This window comes from Xenopus tropicalis, chromosome 2 (assembly GCF_000004195.4).
Source record: "Xenopus tropicalis strain Nigerian chromosome 2, UCB_Xtro_10.0, whole genome shotgun sequence".
Lineage (NCBI taxonomy): Eukaryota > Metazoa > Chordata > Amphibia > Anura > Pipidae > Xenopus > Xenopus tropicalis.
In genome coordinates this window covers 43,812,320-43,830,296 of record NC_030678.2, presented here as the reverse complement: position 1 = coordinate 43,830,296, position 17,977 = coordinate 43,812,320, and the positions used below count along the sequence as shown (strand labels likewise).

The 17,977-nt window shown below is 38.0% G+C and overlaps 1 protein-coding gene across 4 annotated transcripts in view; it reads left to right on the top strand.

Annotated features, from left to right (window-relative positions):
- rps6ka3 (ribosomal protein S6 kinase A3) overlaps positions 1 to 17,977 on the top strand; it is a 56,951-nt gene that overhangs the window by 19,186 nt on the left and 19,788 nt on the right. For 3 of the 4 annotated variants that reach the window (XM_031896745.1, XM_031896744.1, XM_031896743.1), the window contains 2 exons: positions 15,412 to 15,528; positions 16,845 to 16,926. In XM_031896745.1, the coding sequence (XP_031752605.1) occupies positions 15,412 to 15,528; positions 16,845 to 16,926 (199 nt within the window). Of the gene's footprint in view, positions 1 to 11,289; positions 11,386 to 15,411; positions 15,529 to 16,844; positions 16,927 to 17,977 lie in introns of those variants that run through there. The other variant, XM_031896746.1, reaches the window with a different exon arrangement.

The following is a 17,977-nucleotide window of genomic DNA, read 5'->3' as shown; positions in this document are numbered from 1 at the left end:
TGGGAATCCTCTTTACCCAGCTCAGCGTTTTTTCTACCTGTTTGGCGTCAGATCTTCTGAACAGGTGAAATATGGGGAGACTTAAGGGCACTATTGAGAGAACTGAAGGTATGCCTGCAGATTGAGATTAACTCTTTATTAGCCTTTCCTTCTCCTTTAATAGCTCCCATCTGGACTGGCAGCCTACAGAAGGCTCTGTTTGGCATTATTCTTGGTTTTTAAGCCACCAGAACTTGCCTCTTTACCAGAACTTCAAAAATGAGCCCCTGCTTTAAGGCCACGGAAAGTAACTTCCAAGGGGTTGGGGAGCAACGTTTTCCTCACAAGCAACTGGTTGGGGATCACTGATGTAGAGAGTAATATTATGAGAAAATTTACAATTGGTCTTAATTTTTTATTATTTGTCGGTTTTTTAATTATTTCAGTTTGTTCGGCAGATCTCCATCTTGGAGTTTCAGCAGCTATTTGGTTGCTAGGATCCAAATTACCTTGGCAACCAGGGTATGGCTTGAATGAACGACTTTTATATAAATAGGAGAGGACCTGAATAGAAAGATAAGTAATATAAAGTAGCTATAACAATTAAACTGTAGCATCACAGAGCAATAGTTTTTTGCTCAGGGGTCATTGACCCCCATTTGAAAGCTGCAAAGAGTTAAAGGAAAAGGGCAAATAATAAAAAAAAAAAAAAAAAACTATGAAAACCAAATAATAAATTGAAAAGCTACTTTTGGCCTTTTTATAATATAGTAAAAGTTAACTTAAAGGTGAACCACCCATTTAAAGCGGCTCCTTTACCAAAAAACTTTTGCGCAATAAAAATATATATATTTTTTTTGTAATTTTAAATAGATATTTACAAACACATTAAAATATACTTGTTACAATTTTTAATGTCCTTAATGTTGTTTGTAAATGTAATGACTACTGAAAGCAGCATTTACTTTCTCTCTATTGGGTCAGATTATCAGCTGGTTTGCAACATTGTTACAGGAGTCGGAGGCAGCAGTGCAGTGAGTGCCAACAGCCAGACAGATACTGCTTTCAATAGCAATAACACAAATAACTTAAACTCTGGAACATTTTAATTAATGTATTTTGGAAAGTGCCCTTCTATTTTTATTCACTATGCAAAAAACGTTTTTAGATAGATTCCTTTAAGACCTGTTAACACTATTTTCTTAAGTTTCTTCTTTTCCTCTTGTAAATTTTTCATTCTAAATGAATGTCCTACTGTGGTATCCTCAGTGGGATGCCAGATTCTGCTTCCTATTGTGTATGAACATGTGTGAACATGGAAAGTTCATTAGTTGTGAAGATGTCATTTCTTTACTACTAGTACATAATCACAGTGTGCCCTGCAGTGAAAGAGCGAGACATTTATGAAAGCTCAGCTAAGCCTTACATAATATAGTTCAGTTATGTGAATTCTTTTATATATCGGTCCCATACTCAGAAATGTATTGCTGGCCACCCTTTGTTAGAAGCTGTGCTTGCTTGCCCATTATGTCAAATTATCTCTCACAAATTTCTTAGAATACTTTTGGGCTACAGCATATGCTGTATCTACATTTTTATCAGCAATTTAACTATTGATTATGAGCTTAGGCAACTATTAACGCACTACAAATGGCGTATGATTGTCAAAGCCTTCAAAAAAGACATATATATCATTACTGCCCACCCTTCCCAGTGTTTTAGGCAATAATAAATACTATATAGTGCTGGTTTCAGTCTTGGTCACAAATCATCATTATCTTTAGAAATGACCTCTTTTCATAGTCCCTGCCTGTTTTAGGGCTGTGGCACACAGGGAAATTAGTCGCCCGCGACAAATCTCCCTTGTCACAGGCGACTAATCTCCCCGAACTACCATCCCACCGGCTAAAATGTAAGTCTCCGGTGGGCTGGCACACGCAGCCGAAATCGCCTGCGCAACGTGTGCCATCCCACAGGCGACTTACATTTTCGCCGGTGGGATGGTAGTTCGGGGAGATTAGTCGCCCGTGACAAGGGAGATTTGTCGCGGGCGACTAATCTCCCCGTGTGCCAGAGCCCTTAAAAGAGTGGTGGCATTATTGTAACAGTCCTTGTCAAGAAGCACAGTAGGAGGGGGGATAGTCAATCACATCCCTGCCTTCACACACAGGTCAGCCTAGCTGCTGATTGGGTGCTGCCAGCTCCCACTGCACAGCCTGGGAAAGGAGGCAGCAGAAAGTGGCTGTGAATGGGCTAGGTAGTAGGGTTTTTGGAGAAAATTCAGTAAATTTGCCCAAAACACATTTTTATCACATTCCTTCTTGTTTTTTTTCCGCAGTATTTCCCATTTAATGTAGTAGGACTAAGATTTAAGTTGTGTTTGGATACACACTAAGCAGGGTCATACGAGTGATGTTTTAAAGTGATATAAAATACCCCATTGTCTCCAAACATTAGGTGTATTTCATTCCTCATGGCTGCTGCTGTTAAATGATGTGTATAAATAAAAATGATAACATATTTACATGTGTTTACAGCACATGCTAATTTAAAGTACTGTATTACAGCACCTGTAGATGCATGAAGCTGGCAATTGTGCATTTCTTCTAGCAAAGAATGTTCCAGGGAAGATTCCAGAGCTGGGAATTTATCCAAAACGCTCTGTTATCTTAGAGATTTGGAATTCTAAACAAAGAGAGCATGCTAAAGCTGGCCATACACGTGGCGATCCGACGATGTTTCGTACGACCATCGGTCGCACGAAACATCGTCAGATCCGCCACACACCATTCAGGGCTGAATCGGCAGGTAAGGAGGTAGAAACAATAGGATTTCTACCTCCTTCTGCCGATTCAGCTCTGAAGGGAGAATTTTGGTCAGGCGCCTTCTATGGCGCCCGATCAAAATTTTCTAACCTGGCCGATCGACGAGCCGACCGATTTCAGCAGCTTCCTGCGACATCGGTCGGCTCGCTGACATACCATACACGCACCGATTATCGTACGAAACGAGGTTTCGTACGATAATATCGGTGCGTGTATGGCCACCTTAAGACACTGACATTTATAACCTCTGGTGAATTGAGGTTTTGCTCCAAGAGTTTTCTTGTGTGGTTGAGCATTATAGCATTACAGAGGGAATTCAAAAGTAAAGATGCTGGCTTGCACATTCAAAGGGTACTGACACAGGTATAAATAATAAAATGATTCAAAAATCTTTTTTTGCAAACAGAGGGTGCACCAACATTTGAAATTTTCAATCCTGCCCAAGCGACAAACCAACCATTATCCACAGTACATAGTTGTACTGTAGCATAGAATCAACAATTTACCATATGTACTGCTACATTGGCTATACACTACTTGAAATCTTCCAGCAGCTTAAGGGTGAAGACACACGGAGCTACTAGTAGCAGCTACAAAAATAGCTACAAAAATAGACAATGCTGATCATTTACTGATAATTGTTTCTCTGTGTGTGTTTAGAAGAGGCAATTCTCAGAAATCGTCTATGGCAGGGTATTTTCTGGCATTTAGTAGCCATGGAAAAGTAGCTGTTACTAGTAGCTCTGTGTGTCTTCACCCTAAAGCATGAGTGTGCTGGTTGCATCTAGGAATAAGTTGTGAAAGGTGAACTATGGTGATAAGAAGCTTTCTAAATATAAATAATTAAAACATTTCTGCAGTCTTTGAAAGCTACTGTTCACTATCCTCTTCTTAGCAATGTTGTGGGTCAGACTTTATCTAACCCACAAAATGAGTTGAGTTGTGAAATGTTTTCAAGAAAACTAGGAAAAGTCCAGTTGTTTTAGACTTAATTCTACTAGATACTGTATATAATGACCTGGATGAATGACAATCTTTATAGATGTTAAGCAGAGTTGCAACATGCTTTCCAGTCTTACCTACAATTGCATTCCCATTCTCTGTGCTATTACTGAACAACTAATGTAAATTACCATAAATTTGCTTTGCCTGAAACCATATTCTGCACAGCAGTATCTGTTAGTTGCTCAGTTTCAGGACAGTGTGTTTGAATCTGTTTTGATTTTATAGCAAATATTTGTATATAATGTTCATTTGTTTATACAAAGCAGACAGTAGAAGCATGGATTTGTAAAATTTGTTGGGATAAAGCAGACAAACATATCAATCATTTGCTACTTAAATTAGTGTTTGTTATTTATGACTGTCAGACTTTACATGTTTATTTTTATGCAACCCTTATTGTTGGCAGTAACACAGAATTTAGAGACCATTTAAAATCAAATGTTATTGTATAACACCAGTCATCCATAATTAGTTCTTGCCCACAAATCTTTGTGTGTTTTTCTTTTTATGTTTAGGATAGAGCATAATATAGTGACAGGAGACAATAATTTAAATTTTAAATAACCCTTTTTTCATAATGTAATCTGAAATGTATTCTATTATATGTCTAGAGAGCCCCATTTTTCCATAAGAGTGCCATTACCAAATATGTATTCGGTGAAACTTCAATTTTTCATACCCTGTTTTTTAGTTTTCCCACATTTTACATTATTTATTTGTGGACCCATCAATATATAATGCACCAAAACGTGGAGATTTCCGACTGAGTATTCAAAGCACCCCACCAGAAATAAACATTATTCACTAGTTAAGCCAAAAATGCCCCCTAAATGTAATTTCCCAATATCATATAATGTTTTTATATTATGATTTAAATTTAAATGCCTTTTCAACACCAAACAAACCAAGTGAACATGCTAAAATCAGTTTTTATGAAATTCCTGAATATTGTCCCAAACGTACAGCATCTCCCACATCATTAGGCCCATTCAGAGTTAGTTATGCCCAGCAACCAGAAGGCAGAACCTTTTTGGGACTAGAATTTTATTGTTGTTTTATTACTTGGAACTTAGCAACCAGGTTACAAACAGCTTACATCCCACACTAGAGAGCGTCATATACAAAAAGTTACGGTAATTTAAAACCCACAGAATTAAAGACCCATTCCAGTTTTTCTTAAAATACCACCAGGCCTGGACTGGCAATCTGTGGATTCCGGCAAGTGCCAGAGGGGCTGCTGTAAGATGCCATTGAAAGTCACTATTTATTGGGCTGGGGGGGGGGGGGGGGACTATTTGGACCTCTGTGTACTTGTAATGCCAGGGCCTATTTTGAATGGAAGGTTAATATAAATTAAAAGTAAGTCTAAAGGCATTCTTTTTAAGTACTTACTGCATATGTAAATTGCCAGATCCCTGCTTGCTTCTCTTAGATATGGTGCTGGCAGCCTACAGCAGTGTGAAGACTACAGTGACATCACTGAAATCTCTCTCCCCTTCCTGTAGGCTGCCAGCGGCAGCCTTCCTATTCTCTGAGCATGTGTGTAACTTGATCCTGTCTCCTGTTCTGAGCTGCACATGCCCACCAGCCAATCAGAAGCGGATCTGGCAGAGGGGAGGGGGGGAGGGAATGAAACACATGTGCAGTATGAAGCAAGGAGGGAAAGGAAGGGAGAATACCTTTTTAGAGATGGCTGCCTTTTCTAGAAAATGTGAAGTAAGTGTGACTGAGTAAATATTTGATTAGGTGAGCCAAAAGTGTGGCGTTTTTACTAAACAATAGGAGAACTATTTGGCAATATGCTTTTTAAATTTTGACTTGCATTCACCTTTAAGGTGCCTTGTGCTTTATGGCACCTTTATATTGCAACACATAAAATAAAATGTAATTTACCATACAGCAGACCCCACGACCACAGAGTGCTGTGTATAGTAGTTCTCTTTCCAGCTTCTACCGGTTTAATTTTCACCACAACGTTAGGGGCGTGAGGAGGAGGCGACTGATTTGAATTCATAGTGCCAGGTCCCCAACAGTGTGTTAAGGGAGCAAGAAAATGCATGTTACAAAGTTAGAGATTGTGTTTATCATATTCAATCTGCAATATGTATGTTTAGTACAGTATGTAAGCTGGCCAGCAGAGCGTATGCTCTTTTTACAAACTTCTTCTTAGTTATCTTAATTATTTAAACTATGAATGGTTGATGGGGGGGGGGAATTGCAGACAGGCAGGCATAACCTATTAATATTCCCCAGGTAATCCCACTTTCCTTGTCCTTAAAATGAAATATTGCAATGCTGTGTTTGGGAGCTTTCTGGATACTTTAATGGGTTTTCTGGGTAATAGAGAAACTATACCTGTATTACCAAGACTGAAATTTACTGGCTTGTGGCTTCTTTAGTGAAACACTAGTGACTGGCCTAATGCAACTAGAAGACCATTCTTGCATACATTCAATCACCCAAAACCTACATGGACACTCATAGCAGCCTTATTGTTTTCTACTTCTGTGTTATTTACAGAAACCTTTATAAAGGATAAAGGTCACATGTAACTGGATTTCATTGTATGGCCCTCAAATGGAATACTTGGCATTTATGCTGTAGGTTTTATCAGGGCTGTGGAGTCTGAGTCGAGGAGTCGGAGGCAATTTGGGGTACCTGGAGTCGGAGTCTGCAAAAAATGAACCGACTCCGACTCCTACTAAGTTTAGATGTCCCAATTCACAAACAGTCATAATTAATTACTTCTCTGCTATAAGAATAAAGCCCAATGCAGAGCCAGTAGTTCTGTGGTTAAATGACATGTATGTCTCCTTCCTTTCCTTCAATGAATGTATAACATTCATTAGTATATTAAAAACAGAGGAGTCAGAGTGGTGGAGTAGGAGTCAGAAGTATCAGAAACTAAGGAGTCTGAGTCGGAAAATTTATCTACCGACTCCACAGCCCTGGGTTTTATAGTGTCCTTCCTTGGTGCCTTTTGAATCCTGATCAAGGTGAATCACAAATACTGTCCTATCCTTAATTTGTTTATCACTGGATATATAGATTTGGAAATATTTTGATAAAAAAAAAGATATTTGGAAGAAGCACACTACCTCAAGTTTAGTTCTTAGAGACTGGTTTGCAGAGCTTGCACTCTACAGTGGACCATATAGCTATAGAAATTCTATCCATTAGCAAAGAGAGTCTTATGATGTGTGACACTCTAGGAGCTGGTTTTGCCTTATCTATGTCCGTTTCCTTTGCGAAGTGTATTCCCTCAAGCCTGGATCTTCAGTTTTGAATATTTTTTTGCATGTTGCAAAATACATCTCTGTTTGCTAAAGCTGTGTCAGGTTGTCTCTCTCTGCTGCAGAGAGATATAAAATGATGTATATGACAGCCTCACAAGTTATTTGAGTCATGCAGTAGATAACTGCTTATTTCACAAATTCTGTATAGAAATCTCAGTCCTTTGTGTGGTAATGTATATATCCTGTCATGGGTTGGTTTTGGCATCTTGCCACATATTGCGGAAAGACTTTTTTTCTTCCCCGTAGTCATGATTTCCAGTCTAGTACTGTATAAGAACAAGAGATATATTTATCATGCTTTGTGATGTTTTATCAGTCGTACTTAATAATGTATCATAATTCTAAGTACACATATAGGATCTGTTATCTGGAATGGTTGAGGGTTTTTGAATAAGGGATTGTTCTGTAATTTGGATCCCCATACCTTAAAAGGGTAATTAACTGTCAGGTTATCCAAAGGTTATAGAATGAGCAATTTTTAGCAACTTTTCAGTTGGTGTCATTTTTTTTATATACTTTTTGAATTATTTGCCGCCTTCTTCCAACTCTTTTAAGCTTTAAATGGGGGGTCACTTTCCCAGAAATCAAGAAAACTATTTCTCCGTGAGGCTACAATTTTATTTTTATTATATTGTATTTCTTATTTTTCTATTCATATTCCAATTGCTCACACCACTGCTTGGTTGCTAGGGTAATTTGGACACTACCAACCAGCTTCTGTAATTCCGACTTGGAGAGCGGCTGCACAAAAATCTTTCAAAAACCACACGATAGTTTGAAGACCAATTGTAAATTGTCTCAGAATATCACTCTCTATATCATACTAAAAGTTAATTTAAAGGTGAACAACCCCTTTAAAATCTTTAAGGGCAGTGACACACAGGGAGATTAGTCGGTTGAGATTGCTTCGGCAAATCGCAGCGCTGCGTATGCCATCCCACCTGCGATTTACATTCTAGCCGGTGGGATGGCATTGCGGGGAGATTGTTTTTGCCACCATTGTGGATTGGTGCAGCTAAGTTAAGACTGTTTTATTACAGAGAAGAAGGATGAAAAAAAATTAGAATTATGTGTTCACAATGGTGTCTGTGGTAGACAATGGTAGATCCCTTCCTGTAATTTGTAGCTTTCTGGGTAAGGGGTCCCATACCTATTACATAAAATTACCTCTGTTTCCCATTTTATGTAGTAACAATTGCATGTAATATAAACCTGACATGATTGCATATTCTTAACATATTCAAAGTAAAGAAGCAAAAGCTCTCTCATGCAAGTTTCTTGGGGCTTCCGTTTGTAAGGGTGAAGGCACACAGGGCTACTAGTAGTACAGCTACAAAAATAGACAATGTTGATCATTTAGTGGTACAGGTATGGGCACCCTTATCTAGAAACCTGTTATCCAGAAAGCTCCGAATTACGGAAAGCCTGTCTCCCATAGACTCCATTTTATTCAAATAATTCAGAATTTTAAAACTGATTTCCTTTTTTCTCTCTGTAATAATAAAACAGATCCTTGTACTTGATACCAACTAAGATATAATTAATCCTTATTGGATCCAAAACAATCCTATTGGGTTTACCGCAAATGATTGCCCTGTGTGTCTATAATTGTGTGATATATTTATTTGAACTAGCAAATTGGTTTCTGATTTGACTTGGGATATGAGCATAAATTTTTGCATACACAGCCAAGAAGAAAATAGAGGAAACATTGCTTTCTGGGGGTTCTTTTCATAGAAACTGCTGTAAAGATGGTAAGCTATTGAAGAAAAAGTGTGTTTTTAAAAAGCCCAATGTCTAGGGTGCAAAACCCATTCTAATAACCACTCCGCTCACCTTTAAAGCATTTCCAGGAGACAGTCTCCTGCTGAGCGATGTCTGTGGCACTTCCACTTACTGGCATCTGTGGCTATTATTATTATCATTGTTGCAGCTGTCAAAAACCAATGCTTTATAGCTGCATGCATACAAAATCCTTATATATTTGGGTTTGTGTGACTTATTTTAAATTTTACCATATTTTAGGCAATAACAACTGTTGCCCTGGTCCCTATTTTGTCACAACCCCATGCGTCCTTAGACACCTCTCTCAAAAGGGTTACCATCTAATCATGGTTGGAAAGGATGGCACTTTATTAGACCGTTACAAATTAAAATTTTATATGTTTCTCATCAATAACCAGCTCTTTAGTGCTGTGCGATACAGCTGTAAGTGGAGAAATAAAAAAAAATCAATATACCATTTCAGCATTCTACAGCTTCTTCCATTAAGCTGAGCTGGAAATAGTCTTGTTTCCACACTGCTGATTCAGCATTCATTGTAGTACATTTATCTTCTGAATATTTTCAGTCCTTGAATGTTTCATGCAGAGTTTAATATTTAGGAAGAAAAGATTTTCTTGTCCTAATACATTTCTACCTTCCTCATTGCAAATATAGAGCAACATGTTTGTATTTATTAATGCAACACCCTCTCTCAACAGCATTGTCTAGTTTTGTGTACAAACTCATCAAGGTTTAGCTTTTCAAGGATTTGTGCCCTGAAATTAAATTCTAGTTTTTTTTAGCACTGCAGGAGCTGCCATAATAGCTTACATTGTAACTAGGCAAGAGCAGTGTTCTTTTGCTCTCCTCTCTTCCCGACAAGGAAACTGTTGTGATCAACAGGAAATAATCTATGAATAGATTGTTTTTTTTTTCTGTTTATAACCCCATATGTGGTTAAACTACAACTTCCAGCATGATTTAGACCTTGCATATATGTTGAAGAACAGTGGAAATTGTAGAATTCACATGGGGCAGATTGTTTTTCATGCATGAAACATATATAAATCTGTAACTCCAAGTGGAGGTCAGATAGAACAGTCAAATGAAGTTAGAAAAACTCAAGGCGTCTAATTTGTTTGTTTGGGTTTCCAAACAGCTGCCCATTTGCATATATTGCATATATTACACAAGCCTGTATTTCTACCCTACAGGGCCTGGCGTGAGAGCTCTAACTTGACTTAAGATTAAGTTACTCTACTAAAGCCATAGTTCTACATGCTGTTTTTGTGGATTGTGATCTATTTGGGTAGTAAGCCATATTAGCACAAGGTATTTTGCCTTAGTTTAACATATGTTTGTAGCATATATACGGTAATATATGTGTGTTAGATACAGGTAAACAAGCTGGAAAAGATTAAAGAACCAGTGCCTTTTATATTGCGTATCCAATCTCATTACATTGTCAAAAAATAAAAAGTATTGTGCACCTAATAAACAGTATTGTCTGGGGCTGCGTCACTTTGTGTGCATAGCTGTGAAAGGAACTTGCTCGTGAACACCATCTTCCCTATTCTGCCTGAATGTTTTAGGCTGTGTTGTAGGATCATAATTTAGTTTAACTACTATAAAGTTGGCTTGAAAATCTTAAAAGCTGCTCATTCTTCTGCTCCATGGTCTTCATTTAACCCCCTCCCCTTAGTGTATAATTGCTCCCATAAGGCTGGCATTTGCCAAGAATGGTTTAACTTGCAGCTCTGGATTTAATCCAGAATGCCATTTGTGTGCTTTGTGGTGCACTCACAGTAAGTTTCCTTTTCTCTTCCCTGCAGTTGTTAAATAATTATAATCTGTTGTCAAGTGTGTGTGTGATGCAGAGAGCATCCTGGTACAAAACATTGTGTTTTCTGTGGTTGTTCAAAGGGCATTGCCAATTGATAGTATAAAAGTTGTTTTTATACTTAATTTTGTTAATTAAAAACAAAAATAACCTTGCATGATTAGAGATTAGCATTTAACATACTATATTTAGGCTGCATAGAAATGTATTTTTCTACTGTCCTGTCACTAGATAGTTCTGTGCATCAGGCATCATGGTATAGTGCCTTGCTGCTTACATTTATTCAGTAATATTAGCTGTATTTGCTTAATGTCAGCCTTGTGATAGTGTTCTGCCAAACATCTGCCTATAAACCACAGAGCACATGTATATGAGATCTGGCACATCTAGCCGCCCTGCTCCTCTCTTATAACCTTTTATGATTTCAGCTTTTGTGAGTTGTTTTTTTCTCTCCCTTTTTTTCGTCAGAGGAAAAGGATTGGGCCTCGCTTAACCAGCAATCTCTGACTCTTCCCTCACAGGAAATTTTCTAATTGCCGGAACAGCCGGTAGCAGCAAGAACTTCAGGGGTTTGTCCTTCCTTTTTCACTTGTCAGATGTCTGTGCAGGAAAGTCTTAGCATTATGGTTCCGTAGCCATGTTAAGGTTCTGGGGTCTGCGAATACGTTCTTTTCGGGTAAGGACTGATAACATATTAATAGAGATTTGGCTGTGCAACGAAGCTGTCATTTGGGAAGGATTTCTGTTTACTTTTACACGCTGCCTGCCTGTGTTTGTGCTCTCAGACTTGGCTTTTGTTGTTTTAAAAGGATATCAGTGCAGTTAGGTAATAAGCGCTCTGAGCAATATTTACTATCATTACCATTCTGCAAGTGTTCTGCTTTTAAGGGTTTATATGTTGAATGGACCTGTCGGAGACCAGTGGCATGATATCACTTTGCTGTAAATGTTTACTATGTATTTTGTGCTGTTATGAGGCAGTTGGAAACCCATTATCCAGAAAACTTCAAATCACAGAAAAGCCGTGTCCCATAGAATCCACTTTAATCAATTCAAATTTGTGCATATTATTTTCTCTTTCTCTGTAGTAATAAAACAGTACTTTATACTTGATCCCAACTAAGATATAACCAATCCTTATTGGGGGCAAAACAATCCTATTTTGTTTATTTAATGTTTAAATTATTTATTTATTTATTTTGAAGATTTAAAGTATGGTTATCCAAATTATAGAAACAACCCTTATTCAGAAAACCCCAGATCTGGAGCATTCTGGATAAATTCCTTAAAATGTATGGCTTCATTTTTAACTGTACTATGTATATATTCATGGCTGAAGTGAGCAGAGAAATTAAAGTATATGAGTTAATAGTATGGCCAGTAAAATGGCATTCTATTAATGTAATATTCACTAATAGTGCACGTCCTGGTTTATTTAATGTATACAGATAGTTTCTGTGCCCAGAAGCAAGACATACAATAATAATACAAACAATAATAAATGTGAGTGTTTTATGTCAGTGTATTTATTCTGTTTTTACTGTACAAAATATATAAATGTTGGGCTACATATACATGTTAAATGAACACTCCAGTTTTAAGGATACCTGTAAAAGCGGCAGCATTTAAAAGTGTAACAGTAAAGGAAAGCTGGGGAATACAGGCATAATGGAGTGCCTATTCCTGTAATGATGTTTACAGGGTTGAAGTCGTCACTGACAGGTTCCTGCTTTTATGCTGTTGCAACTCTGCACGTATTATTATAGGTATAGGCCCTACTTTCAACTGGTTGAGTGCAACCGAACACAGCATAGTCTAAATTGAGGGGAAACCAGTCCTTACAAAATACATTTGAGTCCTAGTCCTCATGGGACACGAACAATATGGATGGCAAAGGGACCATTGTCAATAGAGCTCTAAGGTACCGATTTATCAATCAAAAGAATGATGGCCCATGTAATGAACTTGCTCTGCTGTTAGGAGAATTTAGAATCCATCCCTTAATTAACAACTTGTTTGTTTTTTTAAATTTTTTTTTAAATGCAGTATGGTTGGGGAGGGGAATTTTTAAGCTAGGTAAAAATAAAATGAAGTTTTTAAAGTCCTATAAAGTTAGCACGGAACAGTGCTTGGGTCAAGGGTCTGGTATTTAAGAAGCTTCTCTTCTGGGAGCTTAGCAGACTGGATGAGCAGTCAGAAGATATATTAATGTACCTACGAATAGAAAGCTATAAGGACTACATTTAAGAATGTTAAAATTCATAGGTTTGCTATAGGCATAAATCTGAATAGGAAAACAACTCACCGGTGAGTGAGGCAGCACATGCGACCTTTGTTTCGTTCAGTTACCGCACAGAGATTCAGTGTTTCAGAAGAGGAAGTCTGGTACCTCATGGTCACAGGACCTACATGCTCTTTAGTCACAAAAACACCATTGTCCTTGGTTATTTTGGGTCATCTGTGTTGCTTTTGCATTGCTGAGACTTCCAGCAGTGATTAGAATGGCTAAGACTGTTTTGTCTTCCATTTCACTTGATAAGGCTGACTTTGCTTTACAGTATCTAGCAATGGGTTTCCATGCCAGTTGGTAGGTTTCAGAACCAATAAAATGTGTATATGAAATCAGTAAAGGTAGACATACAGGGGTATGCAACCAAGCGCATTGATAGACATTTTTCTGCTGTTTCATTTGTCCTAAAAGATGGACCAAAGAATTTTTTTATTAAAATCATATAATTATTGGCCCACTTGTTATTTAAAATGACCAACCAAATTAGATCATCTGTAGTCATCTTTAGGCACAAACAACAAAGTTTGTTGACGGGTCAGTTTTTACTTTTCCCCAGTACTAGGGGTCACCATTTGTTTATCTTCCAGGGGCAAAGCTGTCCCTACTTAGTACATTTGATTGGGAAATAGTTCTTCCTTAATCCTATGTATCTTTGTGTATCCCCCATTCACAAAATGGGGGGGGGGGGGGCAATGTATGTTTTTTTTTTTTTTTTGACAAAAAATGTGATGTACTTCATAGGAGAGGTGTCTACAGAGTTTCCCATCTGCCCACAATTATAAAACCAAACAGCTTTCAGAAGTTAGGTACCGCTTTTTGGGGGGGTTTTCCGTGATCTCTTAATCAAACAACAGTCTACCAGTCCAAACCAGGCTTAGGCATGTTGTTAACTACACTCCTCATTGTTCCTGGATAGCTTTCAGCTGTCAGGGGGGTTCTGAGAGTCGTCGATTAACCACTGGAGGTCCACAGGTTAGTTTCCTGTGCAAGGCCATAGACCAATTTTTACGCTTCACCAATAGTGTTTTGTAGCATCAATCAGCGGATGTTTTACTCACATTTTTATGTGCTAGCAACACAGATTCTGTTTCCAGGTTAATGTGAAATGCGAGCGTCCCATGGTCCTGCTTGTAGATGCCACTGTTTGTGCTTTAAGGGTTCATGGACAATAAAGCTAATGAGACTTTTTAGAGTTTCACAGGCTCTAAATGCAGAAGACTTCTATAAAAATGTTTTTACCTTTTGGAGAATTGCTTTTCTCTGTTCTTTATGCTGAATTCTGGTGAACAACTCCAGTTTGGAATGAAACTGTGCTGCTCTGCAGGGATTGTTGGTTTCGTTAAATTAAAAAGCTATCTCATTGTGGGTGGCATAGCTTATTGTAGAGATTGAACAGTCAGCAAGTGCATTTCATTGAATTTAGGAATCCATGGAAATCAGCATGAGCTCTAAATAATCAAAAGATGGTTCATGGAGACACTGCATGCAAAGCGACCTCTTTAGCTAAGGATTCATCTTTCTTTGTTTAAATTGAGTTAAAAACACTAATAGATATATTGAAACACGCACATTGTTCGCTGTTATCACGTATGCTAAGATCAGTCTGTTGAGCTAAAAGCCTGCTTTAAATCCCATTTTCTGCTATTTTTTTTCTGAAAGTTTCAGACAAACAGATTACATATTGCTCATTTTAAAGGTGCACTGTCGGATTTTGTGTCTGCTATTGATGATTATAATGAAGAATGAATCTTGGCATTTATTACACTTAAAATTTATTAGACCACCTATATATACATTGAACAAACAGATGCCCCCTATAGAGGGCACCAGGCTTAAAAAAATAACCATATAACTCCCAGATTAATGATGTGTAATGCAAGTCACATTACATCTTTTTCATCTTACTGACTGCGAATAAACCAGTCAAAAGTGTCTCTGAGTAATATGGTTAACTTTATTTTGTGTCATGTCCTCTGTAGGTGGCATTTCTGTACAAATAAGTCACATTAATTAACCACTTGCAATCCCCTATTGAATTTAGTGGGTAATGCCTGGCAGCGAAAATGCTGATTCTATTCAGCCCAAACACTTACACTATCTGATTCAGAACCCTATGGATTCTTTCTTCCCCATTAGCGGACTGGAGATACACTGCACATGACTATGAACTGGCAAAGGGCAAAAAATATAGATTCTTAAAATATGCTGATTATGAAAGGTTGCAATGCACATGAATACATTTAATACTGCCTGTGGCTGAATAACTGGGCAGGCTGCAGGTGCACTCTGCAATTCCTGTGGGGAAGAAGACTGTTTAAGAAAAAGGAGAAATGGGGAAAGATGTCTTACTAGATATTAATAGGATAAAGAATAATTAAATGGCATTTAAAGTTTTATTTTGTCCCTGTCTAGGATGAAGGAAATATAAATGAAATTGCAATCACACACCATGTTAAAGAAGGCCATGAAAAGGCAGACCCTTCACAGTTTGAGCTTCTAAAGGTTCTTGGGCAAGGCTCCTTTGGCAAGGTAAGTTCAACCAGTTATCTGGCACTATTGTTATTGTCCTGTTTTTTTTTTTGTTTTTTTTTTAAGTTTAACTGCAATTTTATCATCTGCAAAACAAGTTAAGGGCTGTGGCACACGGGGAGACTAGTCGCCCGTGACAAATCACCCTGAAATACCATCCCACTGGCGAGTATGTAAATCGCCGGTGGGATGGCATATGCGGTGCCTCGATTTCCCCGAAATCGTGGAAGTTTCCTCTAAAGGCAACCGCGCCGCGTATGCCATCCCACCGGCGATTTACATACTCGCCAGTGGGATGGTATTTTGGGGAGATTTGTCGCAGGTGACTAGCCTCCCCGTGTGCCACAACCCTAACACTGGTTAAAAGTTATGCACACTGAGCTCCTGCTCTTTCACCTGCATTTTGCAGGCCATGTTGCACCTCAGTTTTTTAGCAGAAGTCTTTTGCCTCCTTTGCTTTAACTTTTTGAGGCAGATGTGCTACACAGGAGATAGGTGCCAGTGCTTAAACTGAAGGGCAATAAGCAAGCCAGGAAAAGAGCAAGATGGATGCTGCACAGAGAGTCTGCCCCTTTATGTCCATCTTAACTGTGGCATTCCAGAATCCTCATTGCCAGCAGCCACCTTGGGAGAGGGCCCAAATAGAAAGATAATTAATGCAATAACAATAAAATTTTAGCCTCACAAAGCAATAGGTTTTTTGGCTGCTGGGATTGGCAACCCCAATTTTACTACTGGAAAGAGGCAGAATAGGAACAGGAGTAATTAAAGGGGCCTATGAATAAATACTTAAAGGGGAGTATGACATTTAAATATAAGCTTCATCTCATGGAAAAAATAAATTTTCTTAAAAATCATGTTTTTTTCTGAAATAATGAAATTACCCTTAGCTTTCCTAGCAGTCTTTCATTCCACACGTGTTAGAACTGGTTATTTTGTAAGAGAGCTCTAATACATTGTCTTTACAACAGAAGCACACACATCGTACGAGTGCAGTGTATATATTTGACCAAATTGTCAATTGAAATCATGTAGCGAGTGAGAGGGGTACTGAAGGTTACCTGGATTATTTTAGAAAACAGTACAGATTTTTTTAATTGATTATATTTAGAAAGTTTCTTATTTCCTTCTGGTGAAGCTCCTAATCAATGTCTATTTTCCACTTTAAGAACAGGATATTTTATAACATAATTAGTTAATTGGTACTAGATAAACTGTCACAGTGTTACTCTGCAAGTATTGCAACCATTTTTAGGGAGACTCTTCCCTTAATGTCACTGGCTTAGTTTTTATTTGAGTTCTCATTTTTATTTTAGGTATTTCTGGTTCGTAAAATCTCAGGAACTGATGCTGGGCAATTATATGCAATGAAAGTATTAAAAAAAGCTACACTTAAAGGTAATTGTCTTCTGGTCCATAATGCTGTTGTGTAATATAGTTGATTTGTAGGTGATGCAAGGAAATTATTAAATCTTATATTAAAAAAAGTAAAAGATCTGTTTGTTGTAATTACTTTTGGCAATGACTCACGAGCACATGAGCATTTTAGTTTACCAGGGTCGGAATCAGAGAGGCTCAGCGCTCAAACCATGCTTACTGACCGCTAATTCCCATTCATACAAATAAGAAATATGCTGTCTATGACAAACACTGCTACCAGGAAACTGAGATCACTCTGGAATGTGTTAATCACTGTGATTCTCCCTGAGCACTCTAAACTGTCTGTTGGCAATACTGGTTTCTATTTTGCATTGGTTACATTTACACAGCTTTTTCTATAGTCCCCTCCCCCAGTATTTCTAAATGGGGCAGCACAATACTGTTAATGATGGGAAATATACCTATTTATAGAATATTTCCTTTAATTTACCTTCACATTATGTATTAGCTAATAATTAATTGTGCACAAAAATTTAAAATCAGCATTTTGTTTTCTACAGAGTTGTTATAACTTGGTAAAAGCATTCTTCAAAGGTGACACTTCACAGTGCATTCGATTACTTTCATTTAAAACCATATAATATGGCCCTGTAATTCGGGATGCATTGAATCCAGGTTTCCATTCGAGATTTGGCCTTTTTCGGCAGAATTCGGACTTGGGCGAATCCACGCTCCTGGCTGAACCGAATCATGTGACACGTAAACACGGAAGTTGAAATTGTTGCTTGTGGCAACCTTTAACCCTTCCGTAACACGATCTGCATATGCAAATTTGGATTTGCTTTGGTATTTGGCCGAATCTTTTACGAAGAATTCGGGGTTTGGGCGAATCAGAAAAAATTCAGTTTGGTGCATCCCTACGTGTAATATGTGCTGCTAACAGAACCACTAAAGCGGAGGGCCACTGGCCAATTTGGCACTAACTTTGCCCAGGAGCAGTAACCAATAGCAGCCAATCAGCAGGTAGCATTTACTAGTCACCTGTTTAAAAGCAAACATCTTATTGATT